General features: G+C 47.3%; 1 protein-coding gene across 6 annotated transcripts in view; it reads right to left on the reverse strand.

The window, feature by feature from the left end:
• Positions 1 to 25,164, reverse strand: part of MICAL2 (microtubule associated monooxygenase, calponin and LIM domain containing 2) — a 228,256-nt gene that overhangs the window by 48,122 nt on the left and 154,970 nt on the right. For 5 of the 6 annotated variants that reach the window (XM_027073130.2, XM_027073127.2, XM_027073121.2 and 2 more), the window contains 4 exons: positions 21,893 to 22,074; positions 16,007 to 16,081; positions 11,354 to 11,508; positions 8,808 to 10,110 (listed from right to left, as the gene is read on the reverse strand). In XM_027073130.2, coding sequence (XP_026928931.2) covers positions 8,808 to 10,110; positions 11,354 to 11,508; positions 16,007 to 16,081; positions 21,893 to 22,074 — 1,715 coding nt within the window. Of the gene's footprint in view, positions 1 to 8,807; positions 10,111 to 11,353; positions 11,509 to 16,006; positions 16,082 to 21,197; positions 21,266 to 21,892; positions 22,075 to 25,164 lie in introns of those variants that run through there. The other variant, XM_053203480.1, reaches the window with a different exon arrangement.

Raw genomic sequence — 25,164 nt, forward strand, 5'->3', positions numbered from 1 at the left:
CCAAATTGATCTATAGATTCAATGTGATCCCAATCGAATGTTCAGAAAATATTTTTGTGGAAAATGATTGATTGATTCAGTAAGTCACATGGAAATACAAAACGCCAAGAATAGCCAAGACAGTCTTGAAGAAGAACAAAGTGGAGGGTCTATTCCAGGCTATGAAGACTTATTATAAAACCACTTCCTGACTGAGGAGCAAGGACAAATCAACCAGTGGAACAGGATAGAAGGCCAAAAACAGACCTGACTAATTTATGACAGAAGTCACAGCAATGAAATGGAGAAGGATGGCCTTTTAAAATAAATGCTGCTGAATCAAGAAAAACAAGAAGAAAAAAAACAACCAATAAACCTTCACTCTACCTCACAGAATACACAAATATCTATCCTACTTTGGTACTAGACTAAATTGCAAAAGGTAAAAGAATAAAACTTTTATAACTGTTGTCCAAAAGAAATATATGAGCCATACATGTAGCTTAAAATTTTCCATTAGCCACATTAAAAAATGTGAAAAGAAACAGATGCAATTAGTCTTAATCATGTATTTTATGTAGCCCCAAATGTCAAAAATATTATCATTTCAACATGTGGTCAATATAGAAATTAATTACTGAGATATTTTACATTATTGCATTCATACTAAGTCTTCAGAATCTGGCACATGTTTTATACTTACAGAACATTCCTGGCTAGGGGTGCCTGTGTGGATCAGTTAGTTAAGGGCCCGACTTTGGCTCAGGTCATGATCTCATGGTTCGTGAGTTCAAGCCCCACATTGGGCTCTGTGCTGACAGCTCAGAGCCTGGAGCCTGCTTTAGATTCTCTGTCTCCCTCTCTCTCTGTGCCTCCCCTGCTTGCACTCTGTCTCTCTCTCAAAAATAAATAAACATTAAAAATTTTTTTCTGTAAAAAAAGAACATTCCTGTTTAGGTGATAAAATTTTAATGGTTAAAGTAAAATGTAATTCAAAAAGCAAAACGTTGTGTTTACTAGAAGAATATTTTGCATTGCTTCAGCTTTTAAATTTAAATTTATTAACATGAAATAAAAAATGCAGTCCTCACTCATAATAACCATATTTGAAGTGTGCAGTAGTGGCTGCCATATTGGACGGCACAGTTCTAGAAAGTAAAATAGAACATCTTTATGACTTCAGAATAGGGAAAGATTTTATCAACAGGATGCAGAAACCAACAACAATAAAGGAAACTATTGATAAATTTGGCTTCATTAGAATAAATACTTCTGTTTATTAATAGATACCTTTAAGAGTGAAAAAGTGAGGGGTGCCTGAGTGGCTCAGTTGGTTGAGAGTCCGATTTCGGCTCAGGTCATGATCTCACGGTCCGTGAGTTTGAGCCCCGCGTCCGGCTCTGTGCTGACAGCTCAGAGCCTGGAGCCTGTTTCAGATTCTGTGTCTCCCTCTCTCTCTCTGACCCTCCCCCGTTTTTTTTTTTTTTTAAAGAGTGAAAAAGTGAGCCTAAGAGGGAGAGAAGATACTCATAACACATGTATCTGACAGAGGACTTGTATCCAGAATCTACACAGATTACAACTTAATAAGGAAGGGACCATCTATGCAAGAGGTCTGGGCAAAAAGGTCTGAATAGAGATTTCATACAAGAGAATATCTGAATAAGGGATGCCTGGGTGGCTCAGTTGGTTAAGCGCCTGACTCTTGATTTCTGCTTAGGTCATGATCCCACAGTTTGTGAGATCGAGCCCCATGTCAGGTTCAGCACGGAGCCTGCTTGGGATTCTCTCTCTCCCTCTCTCTCTGCTCCTCCCCTGCTCATGTGCTCTTTCTTGCTCGCTCTCAAAATAAATAAGTGAACTTTAAAAAAGAGAGAGAGAAAATGTCAAAAGTAGTGCAACATCATTATCAGGTAAATGCAAATTAAAACAATGAGATACCTTTCATAAACATGGTGAGAGCAAAACATAAAACAAAACTGAGACTGTCAAGTGTTGGCAAGGATGTAGGTCAAGGGTAGCTCTCATTTCCTACTGGAATGTATAAACACTTGTACAACCACTTTGGAAAACTGTCTGACGGTATCTTCCAACGCAAACCACGTACATGCCTACCCTACCACGCATCAAATCCACTCCCAGGCGGTCCCTGATAAAGCTTCTCTCTTTGAACAAACTCTGGGCAAGCTTCTTCTTGGCTAGGCCTCAACTTTTTATAGTCTATAAAAACTATAGACTCTCAACATAAATTATTTAGCCCACCCACTTCTTCCTCTGCGAAAAGACTTGAACACTAACAGTTTCTAACAACTCAAGGTCACATCCCTAAGATAACCCTAGCCCTCCTTAAAGTACCTACCTGAGAAAACTCAAGGCTGACTGACAAAGCAATTTAGTGTTTGTTCTAGTCAACACCTGCTGATAGGGCTCTGACTGCCCTTTCTTACAGTCCTTGGTCCCCTTGAGATGTATATGAATCTCCTACCACTCAAGAATGTCTTTCTCAAGAACCTGAAAGCCAGGCCTTTGAAAGGTAATCATCAGGAAGGATAGGACCTCTGTCTCCCAGTCTCTATGGGAAGATAGAATCCTAACTTCAATAATTGCCAGCTAACACACACAACTAGCCTATTCAGCATTTATGCCGACCAAACCTTATAATTCTTCACTTCCTTGACTCTACTGAGCCTTTGCTCAGCCCCTCCCTATTCCCTCAATCACCCTGTAGAACACCCAGCCACCTCTGTAAAGTTCAAAGGTGAGTTCATTTCATGTTGGACTCTCTCTTCTGCTGCAATGGTGTATTATCAGTTAAAATCTGTCCTTAACACCTTTCATGGCATCTGGCTTTATCTTTGACAATAGCCAACACAAGTGATAGGTATAAGAATGCTCAAAGCAGCATTATTCACAATAAAAGCAACTGAGAACACCTAAATGCCCAGCTTCAGAATGCACGATCGTGGCATATTCACACAAGGGAATAAAAGGTAACAATGTAAAGAATGAACCACTGCTGCCTACAACAATATTGAACCCTGCCCACATCCCCCCCCCCGCCCGCCCCCGCCAATAATGTTTAACGGAAGAAGCCAGGCACAATACATACTTGTATTTTCTGTTGTTGTGGAAGCAATGAACTCAGATTCGGCACCTATGATGATACCCATTTATTATGTCACAGTCGTATAGTTCAAAAGTGGAGGCAGGCACGGCTCAACTGGATGCTCTTGTTGGGTGTCTCACAAAGCTGCGATTGATGTGTCTGCCACGCTGGGGTCTCATCTGCAGCTCAGAGTTCTCTCCCGGCTCATTCAGGTTGTTGGCAGCATCCAGTTCCTGGCGGTCATAGGAGATGGGGCCCGTTTTCTCGCTGGCTGTCTGCTGGAGCCCCATCTTCACTCTCAGAGGCCCGCTGTCCGTAGGGCCTCCCATAGTATGACAGTTGACTTTTTCCAGGCCAGCAGGATCCTATCTTTCTCACCCAGTGAGTTTCAGGAAGGGCCCCCTCCTTATTAAGGGCTCCTCCAATTAGGTTAGGGCTACCCAGGATAATCTCCCTTTTGATTAACCCAAAGTCAATTGGTTTAGAACTTAATTACATTCACAAACTCTGGTAACCTAATCACAGGAGTGAGATCCATCATGTTCACGTTCCCACCATACTCAGGAAGATGAGATCTGCAGGGCAGAAAGCATGGGCCCTCTGAGAATCCTGCCTACCACAATACTGAATGATTCAACGTTTATAAAGTCAAAAAACTGCAGAAGCAATCCAAGATGATGGAAGTCAGATGGTAAGCACTTTTGTTGGGTGTCACATGTATGTGGGAAGAAGCATGACTGAGGCTTCTGAGTGCTGGTGATTTTCTAGATCTTAATCTCAGGCGTATTTAAGCAAATGTGCACTTTGCAAAAATTCATTAGTTGTGTACTTTAATGTGTATATTTTATCCTACAATAAAGATTTAATGCAAAAAGAAAAAGGAGGTTCTCGGGGTGCTTTAACTATATACGAGAATGATATCTCGCATTCAAAATTGTTTGTATAAAATCGGCACTGGGAAGTGCTTGAAATCAGTTTATGCCCCTAAGTAATTCAAGGACCCTGAGAAGTTTATGTATACTATCAATGAACCCAGAAAGTTTTGTGGAAAAGAGAAACATTAAATTTCAGCCGATTTATTCAAGTGATTGTAAGTTTGAGGTATGTCCATTTGAATACGTTTTGAAAGTTTCTCATTTTCAGTTATGATATGGTTCTTTTTCTCCATTGCATGGGAGCGTACCCACAGGTTAACTGTGGAGAGAGCAATGTCAGTGTGTATGTGTGTGATTGGTGGGCTGGACAGGGAAATGAAAGGAATAATAAATTCCTTTATTAAGAAATAAATAAATTTAAAAAGTAGTAAAAGGAAACTAATCTGAGCCTAATCTCATAGGGTAGGGAAAATCTTTGCATTCTTAGGATATTGACCTGAGAACACCTGAGAGAAAGACAAACTCTTCCATGAGATGGGCCCAGGCACTATTTCTAAGGCTGGTCAGCCTTAACCTAATTCCATTCTCTACCTTCTCATTCTGTTCCAAGCCAAGGAAGTCATACCATTTCTCAGTGAATGTAAATGAAAGAGCTCTCCGTGATAAATAAATCAGGAAAACACACTGGCCCCCACTTATTGTAATCAGCATATACAAAAGTCATCTAAATGTGAAATAAATGAAGTAAAGACCAATCTTCTGAATGAATTTAATGCAAAAATCTTGAATAAAATACTAACAAACAGAACAGTTATATTAAAATAATAAGATGTCATGACCAAGTGGTATTCATTTTAGCAATATAAGGATGGTTCAATATCAGTGAATCTATTACATAATTCATAGTATTAATCAAACTATGGAGAAAATAAAATCATACAATTATCTTGAAGGGTGCCGAGCATCATTTGATAAAATTCAACAACCATTCATGATTTAAGATACTTTCAGTAAAGAAGGGTTAGATGGCAATTTCCTTGAAGTGTTTAAATATATCCCAGTCAACCCAGAAGCAAGCATCATGCTTAGATGGGAAAACATTCTCCTTAATGAGGTGCATTCTCATTAAGGTTAGGAATGTCATAAGGAAACCATTATCACCACTTTTAGTTAATACTGTTCTGGAGATTCTAGAAACCAAAGAGACTAAGGAAACAAAATAAATTAGAGGTATGCGTCTTGTAAACAAGAGGTAAAATTATCATTATTTACAGATGTTGGGATTGCATATTCAGGGAGGACCCGGGAGAAGCCCCCGGAAAGCTTTCACAAGCAAGTAGAAGGCAGCACAATGGATGGGCAAAAAGTATTTATACGGAAGTCAATACATTTCAATAGAAACAATACAAACAATACATTTCAATACAAACAATAGGAGAAAGATATATCAAAAGATCTTATTTACACTAGCAATAATAAAAACGAATACATTATAATAAACTTAATAAATATGCAAGACCTGTCTGATGTAAGGTTTGAAATATTCTGGGGGCGGTGTCATAAAACAGAGAGCAAATGGAAAGGCAATTTATACCATAAGGTTGTGAATTCTTGCCAACTTACTTTGTAAACTTAATGCCATGAAAACACTCATAGGATCTTCTTTTGTACATAAACAAGCTGAGGCTAAGTTCAGATAGAATATCAAACAAGGAAGAAGAGCCAGGAAATTTTGAAAGAGAGGATCAATCATGGAATACTGTTCCTATCTGACAGTACATACATAAATTTAAAAGGGTATAAATATATAAAGCAAAATAATTAAAACAGTGTGGTACTGACACATAGGGAGATCCATCCAAGCACAGGAATTTGATACATGACAAATACGTCATTTCACATAAGAGAAAAGATGGATTAGTCACGAAATTATTTTAGAATAACCAGGGAGACAGCTTAAGACAAAACGAAACCAAAACAGGGCTGGATCTGTTATATTAGGATTGTTTCTTGATATAAATATTGAAATGTAAAAAATTAAAAACAAACAAGAAAACCTAAAAGATACTGTAAGAAAATTCTTTTCTAAAACTTGGAAGAAGTGCTTTCTGAACTATTATATAAAGGCTAGGAGCCATAAAATGAAAAACTGCTTATAACAACGATATAAAAATAAAACTTTTATGTGACAAAATCCACCATAAACAAACAAGAGGCTGGAAAAAAATATTTGTAACAAAAGGGCTAAATTTCCCTTTTAATAGAGTCCCTTCACATCATTAAGAAAAATACCAACAGTACAACAGAAAACTGGATAGAAGAGATAATAGGTCATAGAAAAGGAAATACAAATGACTTTTTAAATTGAAAAGGTACTCAGTCACCTATCACATTGGTAAAGATGAAAAAAAATCGGATAGCCCATTGGTTAGTGCAAGTGTCGAAACACCACGTTCATATTTTGCTGAACCGGCACCATTTTGATGGCGGATTTGGCAATCTCGGTTAAAATCCCTGATTCACATATCCGTCGTTCCAGTATTTCTACCTCTACTACTCCACATATGCCAAATGGCCTAAGTTCTCAGTTAATTACAACAGCACTGTTTGCAGTAGCAAAAGATCTGCAATTGACTTTCCATCCTGGGGGCCTGGCTACCTAAATCCACATCTACACCTGTGCAGAGATCCTGTGCAAAGGAGAAAGGTCTTTATGTGCCCACATGCAATGATCTCTAAAATAAAATTAAAAGCATAACACAAAGTGTGTACGATACGCTAGCATACTACCTTAATGTAAAAAAAGAAACAAATATTGTTATTTATAAAATTACTCTTATATGCATGAATTCTGTCTGCAAGAATGCCTAAGAGGTTGATGATAACATCTGTCATCAAGGATAGGACCTGGATGGCTCAGGGACAGGGAAGGGAGATAGGACTATTTATTTTGTGCATTTTATACCCTTTTATTTTAAACTACACAAATGTACTATCTATCAGAAAGTGCACAACACATTAAAGTTTACGATGTGATATAAAGGGTATAATTAAACTCCAGCCTGTTTGTGCCTATCCTGAGCTTGGCTGAAAATAAAGTCTCTTGTTAATCTGTACAGCTTTCTGATTAAGGCACCAAAGAAGGAAATTAATTTTTTGCTTGAAAACTAAAGTTCCAAAATAAAAGTTAAAAAAAGAAAAAAAAGTTAAAAATAAATAAATAAAAACAAAGTTGCTCAAGAATAGGGACAGGAGAATCACAGTTTATTTAAAGCCATCAACCAAATATCAACAATTAAAAAAAAATAAATCATGTGTTTCAACTGTCTCTAAAGATACATACCAAAACTTTGGCAAGGAGGAGCGGGACACAGAATATATGTTACTTTCTAAAAAATATATTTTCACATTGTCAGATTCTTCCAATTTATTAATTAATTCAATCATTTAAAAATTATAATCAGATTTAAATATAAAAAGCCTAGGTTTCCATTGTTAACCACATATATAACTGTTTTTAAATAGTAATAAAAAACATAAGTTTAAAAGAGGCACCATATTTTGACTAGTAAAACAGCAATATTTTTAAAATATGAGACTCAATACAGATGACGGTATAGCGGAAAAGGTACTTCATACATTAGTGGTGGGATATAAACTGTTACCTTTCTCTCGGTTTAATTGAAACGGACAACATGCAGTTGTAAGAAATAACACAGAGAGGCCCCATGTATCCTTTATCCATACCATTAAGAAACAATGTTAGCGTAAATTAAGAAAAAAAAATTTGCATCTTTAATCCAGTAATCTCATTTCTTGGAACCTATCCTAAAAAAATAATTCAAAGGAAAGAAAAACCTATATGCATAAAAAATGTTCGTTCAATACCACATATATAAAATATAAAGATATTCATAGGCATAATTTAAACAATAAACAGTTTGGGGACACCTATAGGGCTCAGTTGGTTAAGGGTCTGACTTCGGCTCAGGTCACGATCTCATGGTTCATGAGTTCGAGCTCCGCGTCGGGCTCTGTGCTGACAGCTCAGAGCCCGGAACCTGCTTCAGATTCTGTGTTTCCCTCTCTCTGCCCTTCCCCTGCTCACACTCTGTCTCTCTCTCCCTCTCAAAAATAAATAAACATCTAAAAATTGAAAAAATAGTTTTATTATTTTCTAGATAAAAATAATTTATTTAATGAAGTAACATATCCACTAGTGTTAATAACATTCTACTGCCATTAAATCACATTTATGTAGACTATGTGTGACTGTCATAATAGTTATGATATATTGTTGATTAAAAAAATACAATTTGGGGGCACCTGGGTGGCACCTGGGCATCTGACTCTTGATTTAGGCTCGGGTCATGATCTCACAGTTCATGGGATTGGGCCCCGCATTGGGCTGTGCTGAGCATGGAGCCTGTTTAAGATTCTCTCCCTCTGCCCCTCTCCCCTGCTCATGCGTACATTCTCTCTCTCTCAATCTCTCTCTCTCTCTCTCTCTCTCTCTCTCTCTCTCTCAAAATGAATAAATAAACTTAAAAAAATTAAAAATACAATTTTGGGGGTAAAACTTAGTAAAAGTTGCCATACATGGATAATGAGTGAGAAAGTGGTGAGATTATGGTCGATTCTTTGTCTCTTTCAAAACTTTCTGTAATGTAATTTCAAATTCAATTTTTCCCCCAATTTTTCACGTTTTTCAAATTCAAATTTTCCTACTCTTGTCAGAATTTAATTTGGGAAGCAAAAGAAAGGGAAAGATGCCCGTTGTTAGTCCAGTAAGAATGGTTAACTGCCCAGCACGAACTGCAGACTTTTGTTAGGAAAGAGCCACTTACTTGCATCTTTGTCTGGAGAAGGATGGACCCTCTGCTCCAGGCAGGTGCTAGTGAAAGGCTGTGCCAGCTTCTCCAGGGGCTGGGCACTGTCCACGGGCTCCCCTTTGCCCCTGCGGATGCTAAAGAGGTCCTGGAGGTCCTTTCTTTGTTTGGATTCTTGGAAGAAACTCTCAAAAGATCTGTCTTCGAGTCTGAGTGAGGAGAAGAGTGAGATCTTCCTCCTTGGAACCCTGGAAGCATCTGGGAAGGTCTCCTGCAAACTCACTTTCTCAAGGAGTGTGGGGACATCTTCCATCTTGTGGCAAAATGGGGACAAAATTGCAGGAAACACCTTGGATGGCCGGTTGGGCAAACTGTGGGTACGGAGGGCAGGGTCAGGAAGGTGAGGGTGCGGAGGCTGGGCAGCCCTGGCGGGTGGGGAGCCCCAGGAGAAGAAGGCTGAGGTCCTGCGTGCCATGTCTCTCCCTGGGGACTGCTGGCTCCAGTCTTTACTGGAGCTGGTTTTTCGAAGGCTGAACGAGCGAGTGCAGGAGTGTGGCTGGGTGGTGGGCAAGGGCTTTGATTCTGGCTTGGTGGAGTTGGGGAGGAGGGGCTCCAGGGACCTTCGGATGGCATTTGCTATGAGCCGAAGTGGGGACTTGGGTGGAGGGACACTTGGCTCCCCTGGAGCCCGTTCAGCTGGGGTCCCCGTTTTCTCCTGAGCCTTTCCCTGGGCTGGTGGGGTCTCTCGCGCTGTCCAGGGGAGCAGCAAGGGGCTGACTGGTTTCAGCACATGGCCTCGTCGACCACTGTCAGCACTTTTCTGGGCAGGTTGTGCCCCAGCTTCCAGGCTCACACTCTCAGGGAGGGAGTCATTCCAGTCCAGCAGCTTTGTCTTCTGCTCCGGGGTGAGGACTAACTTCTTCAAGCCCAGCCTCTTCCCCTCTGTCAGCTGTGACCCACCCTCCTCTCTCCTTCCGGATTCTGTTTTCCTTTCTCCTGGGTCCTCTCCAGCCCCGGGGGATAGCTCTTGGTCTGGCAAGCACGTGTCCTTCCCTCCAGCGGGGTGTGGGCCTCTGTGGATGCTTCTGGCATCCCCAAGAAGGGACTCTGTTTCCTGATACCCATCAGAAGCCGTCTCTGCCGGGCTGGGTGTCTGGGGCCTCACCATGCAGTACTCCGCCCGCTCCAGCACTTGGTCATGAGGCAGATACAGGTGCATGTCCTTGGGTGCTGCCTGGGCTCTGGCGCGCCTCAGAAAGATTGGGGTAGAAGGGCTGAAGTGACCTCTTGAGACCTGCGAGGGCAGGTTGTAATCTATCACCTAGAGGAGATGGGCAAAATCAATGGGTATTTAGGGATTCCCAGCATTTATTTATATGGGGAGGCATTTCTCAGCCCATGTCGCCCTCCCTGCCTCGCTTCAGATCTCCAAACCCCAAAGTAAAAAAGAATTCTGCCTAGGATGATTTCAAAGGGCCACTCTTCATTCTAAGTGGCTGCCTTGGGACCTGCTGGGATCTGCCCGGAGCCCTGTATCAGCAGTGATCAAAGGCTTTGCTGGGTGCTGGATTAGGTGGGTCGGAAGCCAGAATGGAAGGTGACTGCACTGACCAGCTCCTGGGCCAGCCAGCCAGCCAGGTAGAGCTGGCCTGGCCTCTATGTGTGGCCAGACGATGCCCCAAGGTGAACTTAGCCACGGTTCCTACTAAGGGAACATTCCACCCGTAGATAGGTGTGTTCCTCCAACAACCGAGAGGCCAAGGCTTCTTCCTTGGAGACTATTAAGCGAAGGAGAGACAGTTACCCTTCTGGGCTGGAGCTGTGGTGGCAGAAAGATGGCCGTTGGGACTTTCCACTGACCCTTCTAGAACTGACTCATGCCTTGCACCACTGAGAAAGTAGCCATTTGTAGCGAGCAGGGACTTGGCCCCTTGGCAAAGGAAGAACATAGGGACATTCTAGAAGTGGCTTGCCCTGCTAAAAGCTCTGGTGCCTAAGGACAGGTCATGGGACAGGGGCTTGACAAGAGCACGTACCTTGATTTGTCTTGTGCACTCTACTTCCCAGAGCCGAGACCAGGGTCTGGCAGGTAACAGAGGCTTGATAAACTCTTACTGAAGGATACAGTTCAAACTTGAGTATCTCAGTGATGTCCTTTTCTGTTCAAGAGGGATGGACCTCCAAGAGGCTCAGCTGCTGTCAAAGGCAGCCTCAGTTCTGTGTCTGCCATCCATCAGCTGTGAGCTCCTCAACGTTCTCTGCCAGGCCCTCAAGGGCAGAGCAGATGTCCTAGCATCTCTGCATGCCACAGTCCTGCCCAGAGTCCATGCCCCACAGAGTCTGCTGAGTGAGTGGCTGTGCCCTGGGGCTGGCTGAGAAGGAGCAGGATGGATGAGCTTTCATGAAGGGCACAAGTGAAAAAGGCCTGGGTGGGCATTTCTCGGCCCTGGCTTTGCATTTGGGGGACCTCAGACTGCTAAGAATCCAGAGTTAAGGGCGGGGGTAGGAGGGGCACAGGCAGCTCACCTTCCTAACACCGGGGCAGGGCCCCAAGGGACATTTACCTGAGGTGGGGAGAAGACATCCAGGACATTCCCTGAGACACCGCCTGAAGACAAAGATGGAGGAGAAGATGAAGAAGAAAACAATGAGGAAGAAGAAAGAGGGGCAGCTTCCTCTGAAGGTGACATGGTTCTTCTGTTGTTCACTGGTGTTGAACCTGCCAAGGAAAGAACATACTCTCCATTACAGAGCTGTTTTTTACGTTATTTTATCATGAAAAGGTGGAGGTTTGAAGAGAAGCTCCAACTCGATAAACACAGCCAGAGGGTGGAAGGTGCTGGAGACTGATTCCGAGACTCCAGTGCCCAGAATTTGACCTTGGAGGAATGGGTGCAGGAATGACAGCCTGTGGGGGAGAGGAGGTCCTAGGACGAAAAGTCTAAGAACCATTGCACTTCTCACTCCCATGAGAATGTTCCTGAGATATCTCCAGGGCGTTTCTTGGAAATGGACGGCTACCTCTGAAGTTTCCCCCAAAGCCATTGTGGTTGGCATCTGGACTGCGTTAACTCACTTGGTCAATAAACCATTTGAGGCCTCTTCCCACAAGATGCCTGGCCATTAGCTGTGGGCACGGACAGGGTAGGTAGTCACTGCTAATGAATCGGGCTCTTCCTTCTCACATGGGCACCAAGGGGCTCTCAGGATGGTTAGTTTGAGATTTTGAGAGAACACTAGGGAGGGAGGTTATAATGAGTATCAAATCATTTGAAGCATATAGAGTGGGGTTCATGCCAAGCTCCTGTTGGTCAGGGAACAAACGAGATGCAGTGTATGTGCTCAGACAAACATGAGAAAGGAGTGTGGCCAGGACCCTGGGGATCAATGAGTCAATGAGTCTGGTAACGGCAGAATTGTGACAGTTGTAGCCTATAAGATCCATCTCTCCCTCTCCCGAGTGCACACACGTGTGTACGTGTGCACAAATATGCCCTCTGGTAACCTTAAATCTAAAATCTCGAGGGCTCTGCTTCCACATGGGACCATACCAATAATATGTCCTGAGAGGGATTCAGAAAATGCCATGCTCCTTTTCATATTTGTCCACTCTGTGTCTGACCCTTCAGCCCAGCCAGCTCTCCTGTGAACCCTTCCAGCACATAGAGTCTATCCCCCAGAGACCTCCCAGGACCAACGTCTCTCAACCACTCCTGTCAGATTCCCTGCTTCTGGCTGCTCAGCTGACCCCTTCCTATTTCCCTCCGAGGTGTCCAGCCTTCAGATGTTAGCTCACTTCCTAACTCAATACAACCCCCTGGCCTCAGTTTCCCCATAGCATTGGGTGAGACACTCCTGCTCTGGAGCCCACACAGGCCAGGCCAAACCCAAGCCCCACCCCCAGAAGAGTTCTTTCCAGACCCATCCGCATGGGGGAACCACACGGGGCGGGGGGGGGGGGGGGGTTCTTCAGGATTCTGTCCTGCTTTCCTTGTACACAAATGTGTGTCAGAGTGCGTATCCCAGTCCTGGGCTCTGACACGACAGTCACCACACACACAAGTTCAGCAGGCTTCCAAAGCGAAGCCCTCCAGAATGCTTCTGAGGGAGAGGAGAACTCAGGGGAACAGATCCGAGGGCGGCAGGAAGGAGCTCCTGGGAGAAGGCCCCGGGCTGCCAGGAGCCGATGCGGGGGAGGCGGCTGGCCAGCTTGTCACCCAAACCCTCAGCCCCCGTTGCGGCCCACAATGAGATGTTTCGAGCCTAAAAAGGCAAACGCTGTGAGTCAGTTGTTGCCTTGCTTCCTGTCCTCGGCTTGCCAAATTCCTGCCAAATTCCTTCTCCTCCTCTCCCTTGCCCCCTCATTCTCTTCCCTCAGCTACCTCCCAAATCAAACTCCTGAGCTTGTCTCAAAGTCCCCTCAGCTCAACAGACTGACTCTTTGTTCCCGTGAGGAGCTCTCTGGAACCTTCTGACACAGTGCCAGGGACACCTAGGGAACCAAACTTGACAGGAAAGCCTTGGGGTTCGCAAGGTCTTGACCCGGAGGCTGCTCCCTCTCTCCTTTCTTTAACCCCTGCCCCCACCCCTGCCAGTGAGGCCTCTTTGCCCTCATGTTCCTCACGCACCCACTTCAGGACAACTTGGGCAGGGCTTGAAGGGATGCCTGCCCGTCAAGCTGCCACCTGGGAGGGGAAGACCAGAGGTAAGCTGAGAGGTGACAGGAAATCTCACCTGCCTGAGGTGGCTGAGGTTTTGGGGTTCCCTCAGAGGATGGCAAAAGGGGAGCCTGGAAGCCCGCCTCCTTCACACCCACACCAGCTGCCTGACACTGAGCAAGTTACTTAGACTCTCACTTTCCTCATGTGAAAGACGGGAAGTCTAGCGTTGCTTCATGGGGAGGCTGAGGGGATAAAGTGGGGTAAAAAGTGGTGCCCGGTGTAGGATGCCAAGTAAATGCTGCACGTGAGCTAAATATTAACTCGAATCCTTCTCTTCTGCCCATGTACATGAGTTGTGCCCAATAAAGTCACTGCTGAACTGCTGACCTGTGCCAGAGGGGGCTATGGACCCCAACTATGGCCAAGAGTTCTCTAACTTGTAAGCCCAGGGATTCCTAACTCACCACCTCAGATCCTTCTCTGTGGGTTCTTTCTTGTTTTCCTTGAAGGCTTGGCATGGTCCAGCCAGGCTGCTGTGCCCTCTGCCAGGGCCTCAGTCCTGGGTGCTGCTGGCCCTTCTGGTCCCATCATGCAAAGGGGTTGATAAGCAGACCAGGGCCCAGATTACAGCCCTCCAAGCCTCCTCTGGCTCAGCTGTCTCTTCGCTGGGCCCTCCAGCAGTGACCTTTCCCTTCGATTCTAGAGGCCATTCTGGTGACTATGGTCAGCTGGGGGAGGGTGACAGCTCCCTCTGTCCTCCCACCTGGGGCTGGGGCCAGAACCAGCCTTGACAGGGCAGTGAGTGGACCGAGGAGATGGTGCCCCAGGTTCTGCTCACTACTACAGGACCAGTGTTGCCCACTGGGGTTTCCTCTTGGGCAAAATGAAGAGGACGAAAAAGATGGCCGTGAGGATTTTTACAAAGACTGGGATTCCAGGGTGCAGCTTCCCAGAATTTGGTGTTTAGGCAATGCTCAAATCTCCTGAGGTCTCAGAGCGCCCTCTAGGGGCAGGAGGCTCGTTCCTTGGTTCATATGTTTGTTCACTCATTTTCTCTTTCATTCAGCAAGCTAGGACTGAGTGCCTCCTCTGGGCCAGGCCCACAGATACGATCCCAACTCAAGGCCGGCCCTCAGAGGCCCGAGAACTAACACCTAGGAAAACTAAAGACACATGGAGGTCGTCAGGTGCATCCCAGAAACCATGCTTCTGGTTAGCAGTCCTCTCTCTCCCATGCCTTCTCCAGCACCCTCTAACCTGCTGGGGGAGGGGCCCCCAGACTCACTGCTCACAGCCCAGACCGAGAACTTCTTAAAAGCAGGGCAGAGCCCCTTGTGCTCGTGGCACTCCTTAAAGTCAGCTGGAAGCACTGGATGGCACCTACCCAAATGGACCCACCGGTGGAAGCAGAATTCTTGTGATTTGGGGAGGGGCTAGGAGGCTGAGGAAATGAAGTGACCCAGGCTTTCAGTAAACATTCCCTATTCTCGTGGCCCTCACTGCTGGGACTGCAAGATGATTCAAGAGCCATTTCAGGGTGCCCCCAGGTGAAATGGCCTGCAGGTGTGCAGCTGTGGTCCAGCTCCAGAGGCACCCATTATCCCAGCCTGACCCAAGGAAGGTGGGGGGGGGGGGGGCTCGAGTCTGAGGGCTGCTGGGAGGATGACTCATGGGCCAGGAGTCAGGACTGACTCACAAGGAAGGAGCCAACTAACTAGTGCTCTGTTCCAACTTCAACAATGGTTCTTTTTAGAAACCCCTGTCTAACCCAAGGCTTTCCTGGGTCCACCTCTTCCAGAGCAAGGCCCAGGAGGGAGTGTGGGAGCAGGGGGAGGCCAAAGGTGGACTTGGAAATGGACTGAGAGTCCCTGTCCCTCTCTCAGGACCGGGGAGGGAATGCATGCCTGCTCCTTAAGGGCTGCAGAGCAGCACAGAGAATGTGGCCAGCCCCAGGATGCTGTGCAACCGTGCGTGTGGTTAGTGCGCCCCCTAGTGGGAGTATAATGCATCCGCGGCAGCCCTTGGCCCTCACCCAGCCCTGCTCTTCTCTGGGACGCTGGGGTCAAAGCCTGCTCAGATCAAGCAGCAGGTGTGTGTGCCTGGGCGGGCGGGTATGTGAGTGGGTGTGGGTGTGGCTTCCTTCACTGTTTTGCCCATGACTGCATGAGATCATTCGGCTGATGCCCCCAGTCGAACTCCAGTGCCTGGAATGAAAACACATAGAGGCTCTGGGCCTCAGTTTCCCCACCCATGTTTCAAAAATCTTGGAGCCAGTGATTGCTAAGACCCCTTCCAGGTGCAACCGTAGAGCTGTAAGGCTCCACGATTCCAGACTGAGGAGCTGAAGAGGCAGGGAAGGTCCCAAATCCTTGGAAAATGCTTCCCCGAGTCAGCAGTGGAAACAAAGCCAAACTACTATTTCTTTCCTTGCTGCTCGCATCCAGGAGCCCAGGTCAGAGAGGACACGCATGGAATGAGAACAGCTGCCCCTGAGAATGAACCAGAGGACACTGCCCCTGTCCCTCCCCACCCACTCCCAGAGAGCTCATGACTCACTGGACTGGAATTTTCTTCTGCAGCTCTGGTATTTGTTGGGAGTTACAGACTGGAAGCTATTGGCCCGGAGCAGAGCTGTGGTGGAAAAAAGAAAGGGGCAGGGGAGATGGGGAGGGAGGGAGAGTCTGTTAAACTCGCAGAATAACCACAGGGTTTTTCTATTGTGGCACATTTTGTAGACCAATAATTATAACCTACCTTTCTCAGACCATATCTCCCTGTCCCTACGACGCATACCTCCAGCTTTCCATTCAGTCATTCATCGAATATGTATTGAGACCCTGCTATGCAACAGGTACTGCCATCATTCAGAAAATGCCTCAGATTATGAGCCATCATTCTAAGTCACCCATAATTAACATACGTGTGTACCTGTTTGTGTGCACACATGCATGCCCGTGTACATACATGCATTTGCGCACACGCTTGCTTGTTAACAGAGCAGTTCTTCAAAGCTGGAGTCTCACATCAATGTCCCATTTATATAGTAAAGAAACCGGAGTTGCGCTCATTGAAGCCTGCCTGGAAGCTGCGGAGTGTTCTACCTCCTCTCCCCCTTCCCTTCCAGAGCCTTCCAGACCCTTTGGGAATCAGGATTCTGTGGACTGTGTACTCGAGACCCTCCACCCAGCTGGGTCTTGAGAATTAGCTGAGCAATACGAACATCCCAAGACATCCCATGGTCTTGGCCATTTAGGGTGTGAGAAATGCAGATGTACCCCCTTCCTACACTGGGCCCTCAGATTTGGCCTCAGGCTCCGGGTCCCTGTGGTGGGACCTTCATACTGGAGACGTAGAATGGGGTGCCACACGTACACCCGAATGCACACCCTGGTGGGACTGGGTGGCACGGAAGGAAAGGACGCTCCGAGAGTGATGTACGTGTGGGAGAATGGCGTAGGGAAGGTTTGGAGCCAAAGCCCAGCTCTCTGTCTCCCTCCGCCCTGCCCCCATCTCGGGAGGAAGGCCTAAGTCCCACGTCCTGCCAGGGCTCAGAGCTGGGCGTCGGTGCTCGTCAGCCGGGCTGCGAGGTGCTGGCGGCAGCCACTTCCGGGGCTTCTTTTCCTGGGGACGAGAAGCTCCAGCTCCTTAGACCCCTGGCTCCCCTCCTTCCCTGACTCCACCTGGAGACAATTTGAGCCCGTTCTCTCCGGTAGCTTCCCTGTCCCACAGGCCTGCTGTCATATCAAGCCCTGCCGTGTGGACAGGTGCAGCGAGCGGCCTCCGCATCTCACATCCTACGGATCTGGCCCGCTCCTCCCGCAGGCACAGGTCGGGGTTGGCCAGGCCGGACAGTGCGCGTCAGGGGCGAGCAGGACTCCAGGGCAGCCACGTCCCGCTGACCTGCGCTGTCCTTTCAATCACCGAGTAGCGAAATTTCTCAAGAAACGCAGAAGACTGCTTAAAGCTCTTGTTGCTTCTCCTCGGCTTTTCTCTTTGTGGAATGGAACTTACTAGAAGTAGCTACAATTCACAAGCGATTTTTCCATCCCTGGTGTTTACAGGACACACGTGCACACACTCCCAAAGGGTTTGGGAGGCTCTGGGAGGGAAGGGGGAGAAGAGGTAGAACTTTCTGCAGCTTCCAGGCTTTGGTGAGAGCAGCTCTGGTTTCTCTACCACATGCACACCTATTTTGCCACAGCAGGAACAGCAGGGCGGGTGGCAATGATTTGATCCAGTCGTTTTGAGCAGCACAAAGCAAGCCTGGTTCCCTTCTTTTCAGCTTATATTTTATTTTTTATTATTTTTTTAATGTTTTATTTTATTTTTGAGAGGGAGGGAGAGAGGGAGAGAGAGAGGCAGACAGAGAGGGAGACAGGATCGGAAGCAGGCTCTTCACTGACAGCAGAGGCTGATTCGGGGCTCGAACTCACAAACGGTGAGATCATGACCAGAGGCAGAGTCAGACGCTTAACCGACTGAGCCACCCAGGCGCCCCCAGTTTATATTTTATTTATATTTATTTTAAGGGAGCACTTTTGGAGATCTTAGTGCCTGAGTTGCTACAAAAGGAATAAGGGTAAGTATTTTGTCATATGGTGTGAATGATATCATTTTATTGTTACAAACGAGTAGTATCTTCCATAGGTCGCTGGGCCATCCTGTCGTCAAATTATTGTCAGAAAAAAATGGATAAATACCAACTTTTCTAAGCCAGAATAATTTGGGGCAGTCTGCCCCCCCCCCCCAGTTCCAATTAGCTCATGCCCAAAACCTAATACACTTGATTGATTCATTTAATTGTCTAGGTGTGCATTTTACAACACACTTATGCAGACAGGCTCTCTCGAGCTGCTCCTCTGTCATTCCCCAACGTGTAGGTCGTGGCCCTCCTGCATGGAAGCAGCTGGGGCACTTACACAAAATGCAGACACTTGGCTCTACTCCACTGAATCTGAATCTCTTGAAGGTGGTGACCTAGGTATCTGCCTTTCAAACAAGATTTTTAAGAACCACTGAACTAGGTGTCTTAGGGGAACGTTACTGCACATTTTCCACTGAACCTCGATAACACAGGGTTTAAATTTTTTTTTAATGTTTTATTATTTTTGAGAGAGAGAGGCAGAGCATGAACAGGGAGAGGCAGAGAGAGACACACACACACACACAGAATCTGAAGCAGGCTCCAGGCTCTGAGCTATCAGCACAGAGCCCGACGCGGCGCTCGAACTCACGAACCGCAAGATCATGACCTGAGCTGACGTCAGATGCTTAACCAACTGAGCCACCCAGGCTTAAATTCTATATCAGGCCATCATCTTGGTCAGGCTCTATGCTGAAGAACTTTGAAGATACAATAGGTTCCTTGATGAGCCAAGGTAGTCCCAGAAGTCTTTCTCTAAATTGTGGTAAAATATATGTAACATAAAGTTACCACTTTAACCATTTTAAAGTCTATAGCTCAGGGGCCTTAGGGACATTCACAGTGTGTAACCATCGTCACCATCCATTTCCAGAACTTTTTCTACATCCCAAACTGACACTCATTAAGCTGTCACTCCCCACACTGCTATCCGCCCCACCCCCTTCAGTCATCACCATTCTGCTTTCTCTCTCTATGAATCCGGCTATTCTAGGGACCTCGTAGAAGTGGAATCATACAATGTTTGTCCTTTTGAGTCTGGCTTAGGTTCATCCATGTGGCAGCGTGTCAGAATTTCATTCCTTTTTAACACTGAATAACATTCCATTATATGAATATCACACACTTTGTTTGTCTGGTCACCTGTTGTTGAATTTGGGGGCATTTCCCCCTTTGGCAATTGTAAATAACGCCGGATGGGCATAGGTGTGCAAACCAGGAGTCTTCTTAAAGCAGTATCTCGGCTTTGTTTGGCATTCCCTCAGCTCAGCTCTGAGCCATTTATCCAAGGGAACATTGTGATTCATGAAGCTCCATTAACATGCACAACATAACGACCCTACATTATCTCGCAAAATAACAGACTCACCATAACTAGCAACACAAAACACCACACTTCGATGGTACCAGAGACCTTAACCTTACAATGTGGTCTGCCTAGCAACGATCAAAAACATGATGCATGGAGGCAAAATCAATAAAAGATTGCCTGGACGTCATGCCGTCTATCCACTTCTCTGTCTACTCTGTATTTCATTCTGGAATCAAACTAGACTGTCAGGAACAAAATGCGTTGGCCACACTGCCTTGTTGACTTGATGCAGCCCTGTCCCCTTGGAAGAAGTGTTCCTGCTGAGCCATGTTTTGCCACCATGCCCTCACCTGCCAGCCAGGGCTGTTGCACGAGACAGCCTCGCTCAAGACAGGGACTCCTGAATCCCTCGATGCCATCTATTTAACATGAGCTGGGGGCGCCTGGGTGGCGCAGTCGGTTAAGCGTCTGACTTCAGCCAGGTCATGATCTCGCGGTCTGTGAATTCGAGCCCCGCGTCGGGCTCTGGGCTGACAGCTCAGAGCCTGGAGCCTGTTTCCGATTCTGTGTCTCCCTCTCTCTCTGCCCCTCCCCCGTTCATGCTCTGTCTCTCTGTCCCCAAAATAAATAAACGTTGAAAAAAAAAATAACATGAGCTGGACAATTTCTACAGAGTGAAGCACTAGGAAAAGTGGCACCAGATCTGAAACGTGCTACAAGCCAATACATTGTTTTGAATTATGAATATTATTATGAATAATAATTGTGTTTCCTTTCAAACTCTGGCTGCCAGAAAACTCAGAATCAAATTCATGATCCCACTAGAGCAACCATTTAGGACTACAGCCTGCCTCGCTGGAGTCTCTAACTCCTAAACTGGTTTTGTTAACCTTGACCTTGGGGATTTATCTTTTATAGAGAGTGACACGTAATTTTGTATTATGTGTTTTTTATAACTTGCCTAAAATCCCCTGGCAACTGAGGAGAGAGGAGAAAATGGAGGGAGGGGATGAAAGGCAGGCAGGCTTCATGTCTATAAAGGAGGAGGCCGGAGCCCAGGGAGAGGAGACAGAGGCCACACATAACCAGACAGAAGCAGTCTGCACTCAGCTGGGCACAGCACAGCTAGCACTCTGTCCCCTGCATATGCTTAGCCTTTTGGACGGCACCACAGTGGTTTTTAACAAATATGTCCTGATGACAATTTGTCTTATTTTATTTAAAAAAAACTTTTAAGTATTTTTTAAATGTTTATTTGGGGGGGGAGAGAGAGAGAGAGAGAGAGAGAGAGAGAGAGAGACCGAGCATAAGTGGGGGAGGGGCAGAGAGAGAGAAGGAGACACAGAATCTGAAGCAGGCTCCAGGTTCTGAGCTGTCAGCCCGGAGTCGGACGCAGGGCTTGAACTCACAAACTGAGAGATCACGACCTGAGCTGAAGTTGGACACTTAACCCACTGAGCCACCCAGGTGCCCCAATGTGCCCTTTTTTAAAAAGGCTCACAGGGGAGGGTAAATCCAGAACTTCCAGGAGGCTGGCCGCAGCTCGGGTTTTCCTATGAAACCAAGCCTTGGGAGATTGTTTCTCGGTTCAGGCGGAAGTTCTGCTCTCGGCCACCAGAGGGGTGTGCAGGACAAGCTGAGTACCCGCTCTCCCAGGGCAGTGAAGCTGCTGGTGCCTCAGGTGGGAAGTTTCTGTGAGCCTGCTTCTTCCCAGCCCCGAGGTCACAAGTTACTGTTGACTGAATCAAAACATTCAATTCAAGGCCACCTTTATTAACACAAGCTGGGCTGCTAAAGGCAACGACTTTTTAGGGTGCGGAGGGCCCCAGCACGGAGCCACACCGATTACCAGCCGTGAGACCTAGGGAAAACACAGTGTGTTTGCTCACAGGTAAAATGGTGAGCTTACCGACCCCAGTGGGGTCGTCCTGAGGATGCCATGGGGCCATGTTTGGGAAAACCAAACAGGTACTTAGTGAGAGTGTATTTATTCCTGCGCAGGTCAAGTTTTAGTGCATGCCACGTGTCCCAAGCACGGCTGATGGCCCTGTGCTGTCCCCAGGGGGCCCTAGGGAAGCTGTGCCACCCAGATGGCTGTGGTCCATGCACTGAGCCACATCTTTCTCTAGTGGGGCTATGGAACGCCCTAAAGAGATATCAAAGAGGAGACTGCTCCAGGCGACAGGGTGCCGGGGCCCCCCTTATCTCTGCCAGCCCGGGACACACCGCAGCCAGTCAGTCAGGCCCCTCTGCCATACACCCCACTTGAGATACCAAAGCTTCTTATGGAGCAAGAGGCTGGGCCTGGGTCCAGTCCCCTCACTCCCACATATACCCTGGCCTCACTGCCTCTGAGCCTGAGGGCTGGGCCTACTGGCCCCTCATTCTCCGTGAGGAAACAGAGGCCGGGGGGGGGGGGTCTCCACTCCCTCCCTGTGCCCCAGGATCAAGCAAGCCTGGCTCCCACCCAGGCGGGCTGTCTGCTCACCTTGCACAGCTTGGGGCTCCTCAGGGCGGTGTGGAGAGACTTCTCTGGTCGGGGCTTCCCTCAGAGAGCTGTGCCTGGTGAGGGGCTGCGGTAGGGGTGGGGGCTCTGGCCGCCGCGGCCTTTCCTCACGGGGCTCTGCACTGGAGGCCTCGCTGCCACTGCAGTCTGGCTCTGCCTCAGAGCTGGAGGAACAAGGGGAGACAGTGGGTAAGCGGAGGGCCCAATAGTTCACCCCCCAGGCCCACAGCATGTCCTGCCCATCAGTGCGGCCAACAGACCACGGGGCTCTGGGGGAAGACAGTGGTGTAGTTACCTCAGGCGTGGTTATCGCCCCCCCTCCCACCTTCATATGAAGTCCTAACCCCTCATGCCTCAGAATGTGACTGCATGTAGATATAGGGTCTATAAAGAGGCAATTGAGTTCAAATGAGGTCATTAGGGTGGACCCTCATCCACTATGACTGATGTCCTTCAAGAAGAGATTTGGACACAGGCATAGATGGGAAACACCATGTGCACATGAAGCCAGCCATCCTCAAACTGAGGAGAGGGCCCTGGAACAGACCATTCCCCCTCACGGCTCTCGGAAGGAACCAACAAGCCTGCCAACGCGTTGATCTTGGACCTCCGGCGTCCAGAACTATGAGAGAGTACATCTCTGTTGTTTAAGCTGCCCTGGCTGTGGTACTTTCTGGGGCCCTAGCCAACAAATATAAGCATGGACCCAAGCAGGACGAAGCCCAGCAAATGTATGCCGATGTGCTTGCACGAAGGTGGGTCCTCCTACGTTCAGGATCCTTGAGCAGGATTCCTTGGCTCTCCGGGGTAAGATGAGCTTATCATTTAGGACCTGGGCCTAAACCTTCAGGCATTTCAATGCTGCTTGTGTCCTGTGGGAATTGATGGGGGAAAGAGAGGACTAGTGGGTTGGAGGGAGAGTATTTTTCTGGGTCTTGAATGACTGGCAGGAATTCAAGAGGCAGAAAAGTAGAAGCAGTGTATCCTTAGGCAGCAGGGATAGCAAAAACACAGTCCCTACCCCCCATCCCCGCCCCCGCCCGGGGCTTGGGGGAGGCACAAACCTGTAGGGCTGTGAATTTAATGACCACTTGTATTTATGTATATAAGTCCAGCCTGTGTGTGTCCCTTGGGGCACTGCTCCTTCTCCATCTGTGTGCCCTGGTGGACTCTCCAACCATCCTGGTGCCCAAGCATGCCGGTCATGGCAGCTCAGTGCTCTTCACAGATTAGTCCCAGAGGTGCAATGCAAAGTGAACCGTACCCATTGGAGGTCTACCTTGAGATCTTGGTACATGGGCATGGACTGATGGATGTGGGCTGAGGCCCTCAGCAGCTGAGAGTTCCACATGCGGATACAGCCTCTCTGGGGATGGTTGTAAATCTGCTGTAAGAGGGGCAGCAGTGGAGAGTGGTTGTTTGAGTTTCTGGTTCCAACCTTGCCTGGAGAGAGAACTACCTTTGGACTTCCCAGTTAAAGGAACCGAAGTATTTGCTTTGTTAATTAGGCTGGGCTGAGTTGGGTTTCTGCCTCTTACGATGGACATGGTCCAGTCTAATTGAGGCCCAGAAGGCTGTGAGAACTGGGGCAGGACCTTCCTTCTCACCTCACTGATCACCAAGGGCACTCCAAGGCAGTGGCTCTCATGCAGACATGTGTCACAATCACCTGTGGGACTTACTAAAATGTATCTTCCTAGGCCCCCTTTCAAGAGTCAGAAGACACCAGACCTCATGAATAGTTATCTACACTGCAGTATCCATTTTCTCTCCTCACATCCCTCCCACATCTACTCCAATCAGGTTTCTGATCCTCTTGTTGGAAAATCCAGAGGTCAATTCTCCATTCTCGTCCGAAACAGTGAGCCACCCCCTCCTTCTCGAAACTTCTCCTTTCTCCTCTCAGCTTCCACAACGCAGCCTCCGTTAGTTTCTCTCCTTCCTGTGGGTTTTGCCAGCCCCTTCTCTGCTTGCCCAGTGATTGCTCAAATGTCCTGGGGCTCTCCTCCAGGCTCAACTCTTCTTTATCTGTGAGAAGATATTCTTACTCCACAGGTAACTCATCGGCATCCTTGGTTTCATAGGCTCCATATGCCACTGGCCCCGAAATCACGGTCTTCAGCCCTGCCTCCCAGACACTTCTCTGTTCTCCTGCTTGCTTGACATCTGCATGAAGACTTCTGATAGACATCTCAACCACCCCCCCCACTCCCCAACCAGGTCCAAAACAGAACTCTTTTCTCCACAAACCTGCATCTTCCCTGATATCTTCTCCTCCTCAAGGCTACTCTAGAAACAATGGCACCGTTCATCCAGTCCCTCAGATCAAAGTCTGGGAGCCACCCTTCAACTCTCTCTTACCCTCACATTCAGTCCATCAGCATATCTTCTCCTCTGCTCCTGACTGTGGCCCAAGTTTCTCATCTCCTACTGGAGCCACAGGCTCCCACCTGGCCTCCCTACATCTGCTCCTACCTATCTCTGCTCCATGCATTTTCCATACCAAGGCCTGCTGATCTTTGGATATTGGAAATAAGATGTCTCTTTCTGACTTAAGAGTTACCTAATGGCTTTCAATTAGACCTAGAATAAAATTTGAACTCCGTGCCCTGTCTTACTAAACCTTACTCCTGCCTTACTTTCGGGTATCGTACTCTCCTTCCCCTCATTGTATGCCAGCCACATCAGAAGACACTGGGCCACACTCACCCAGAGGCCTATGTACTAGCGTCCCACTGCTTGGATGCCACTTCTCTCAATCTTCACACGGTGGTCCCTTCTTGTCAACAATTCTCAGCTTGAATGTCACCTCCTCATGGAGGCTGTGGTAGATTGTTGGCAAAAAACAGTTGCAATCATCCCCCTCCTGGATCCACACCTTTTTTCAATGGACCTTTGTAGCTCCTCCCATAATGGTGGAGCCAATTTCCCTACCCCTTGAATCCTGGCTGGCCTTGTGACTTGCTGTGGCCATTCTAATGTGATAGGGGTAGCCAAGACCCCAAGAGACTTTGCACATTCTGCTTTCTCATGGGACAATGTGAATAAGCTTGGGCTGCCTGTTGGAGGAGGAAAGACCCATGGCCAACAGCCCCCTGGAACCCTAGCTGACAGTTAGCCATGCTCCACAAGCAAGTGGGACCCTGCTGGCCCAAAATCACAAGAGAGCTCACTGAGACCAGAAGAACTGCAGGGCTGAGCCTGCTAGCCCACAAAATCCTAAGTGTAATAAACAGTGGTTGTTTGACACCCCA

The sequence above is a fragment of the Acinonyx jubatus genome, chromosome D1, assembly GCF_027475565.1.
Source record: "Acinonyx jubatus isolate Ajub_Pintada_27869175 chromosome D1, VMU_Ajub_asm_v1.0, whole genome shotgun sequence".
NCBI classification, from domain to species: Eukaryota; Metazoa; Chordata; class Mammalia; order Carnivora; family Felidae; genus Acinonyx; species Acinonyx jubatus.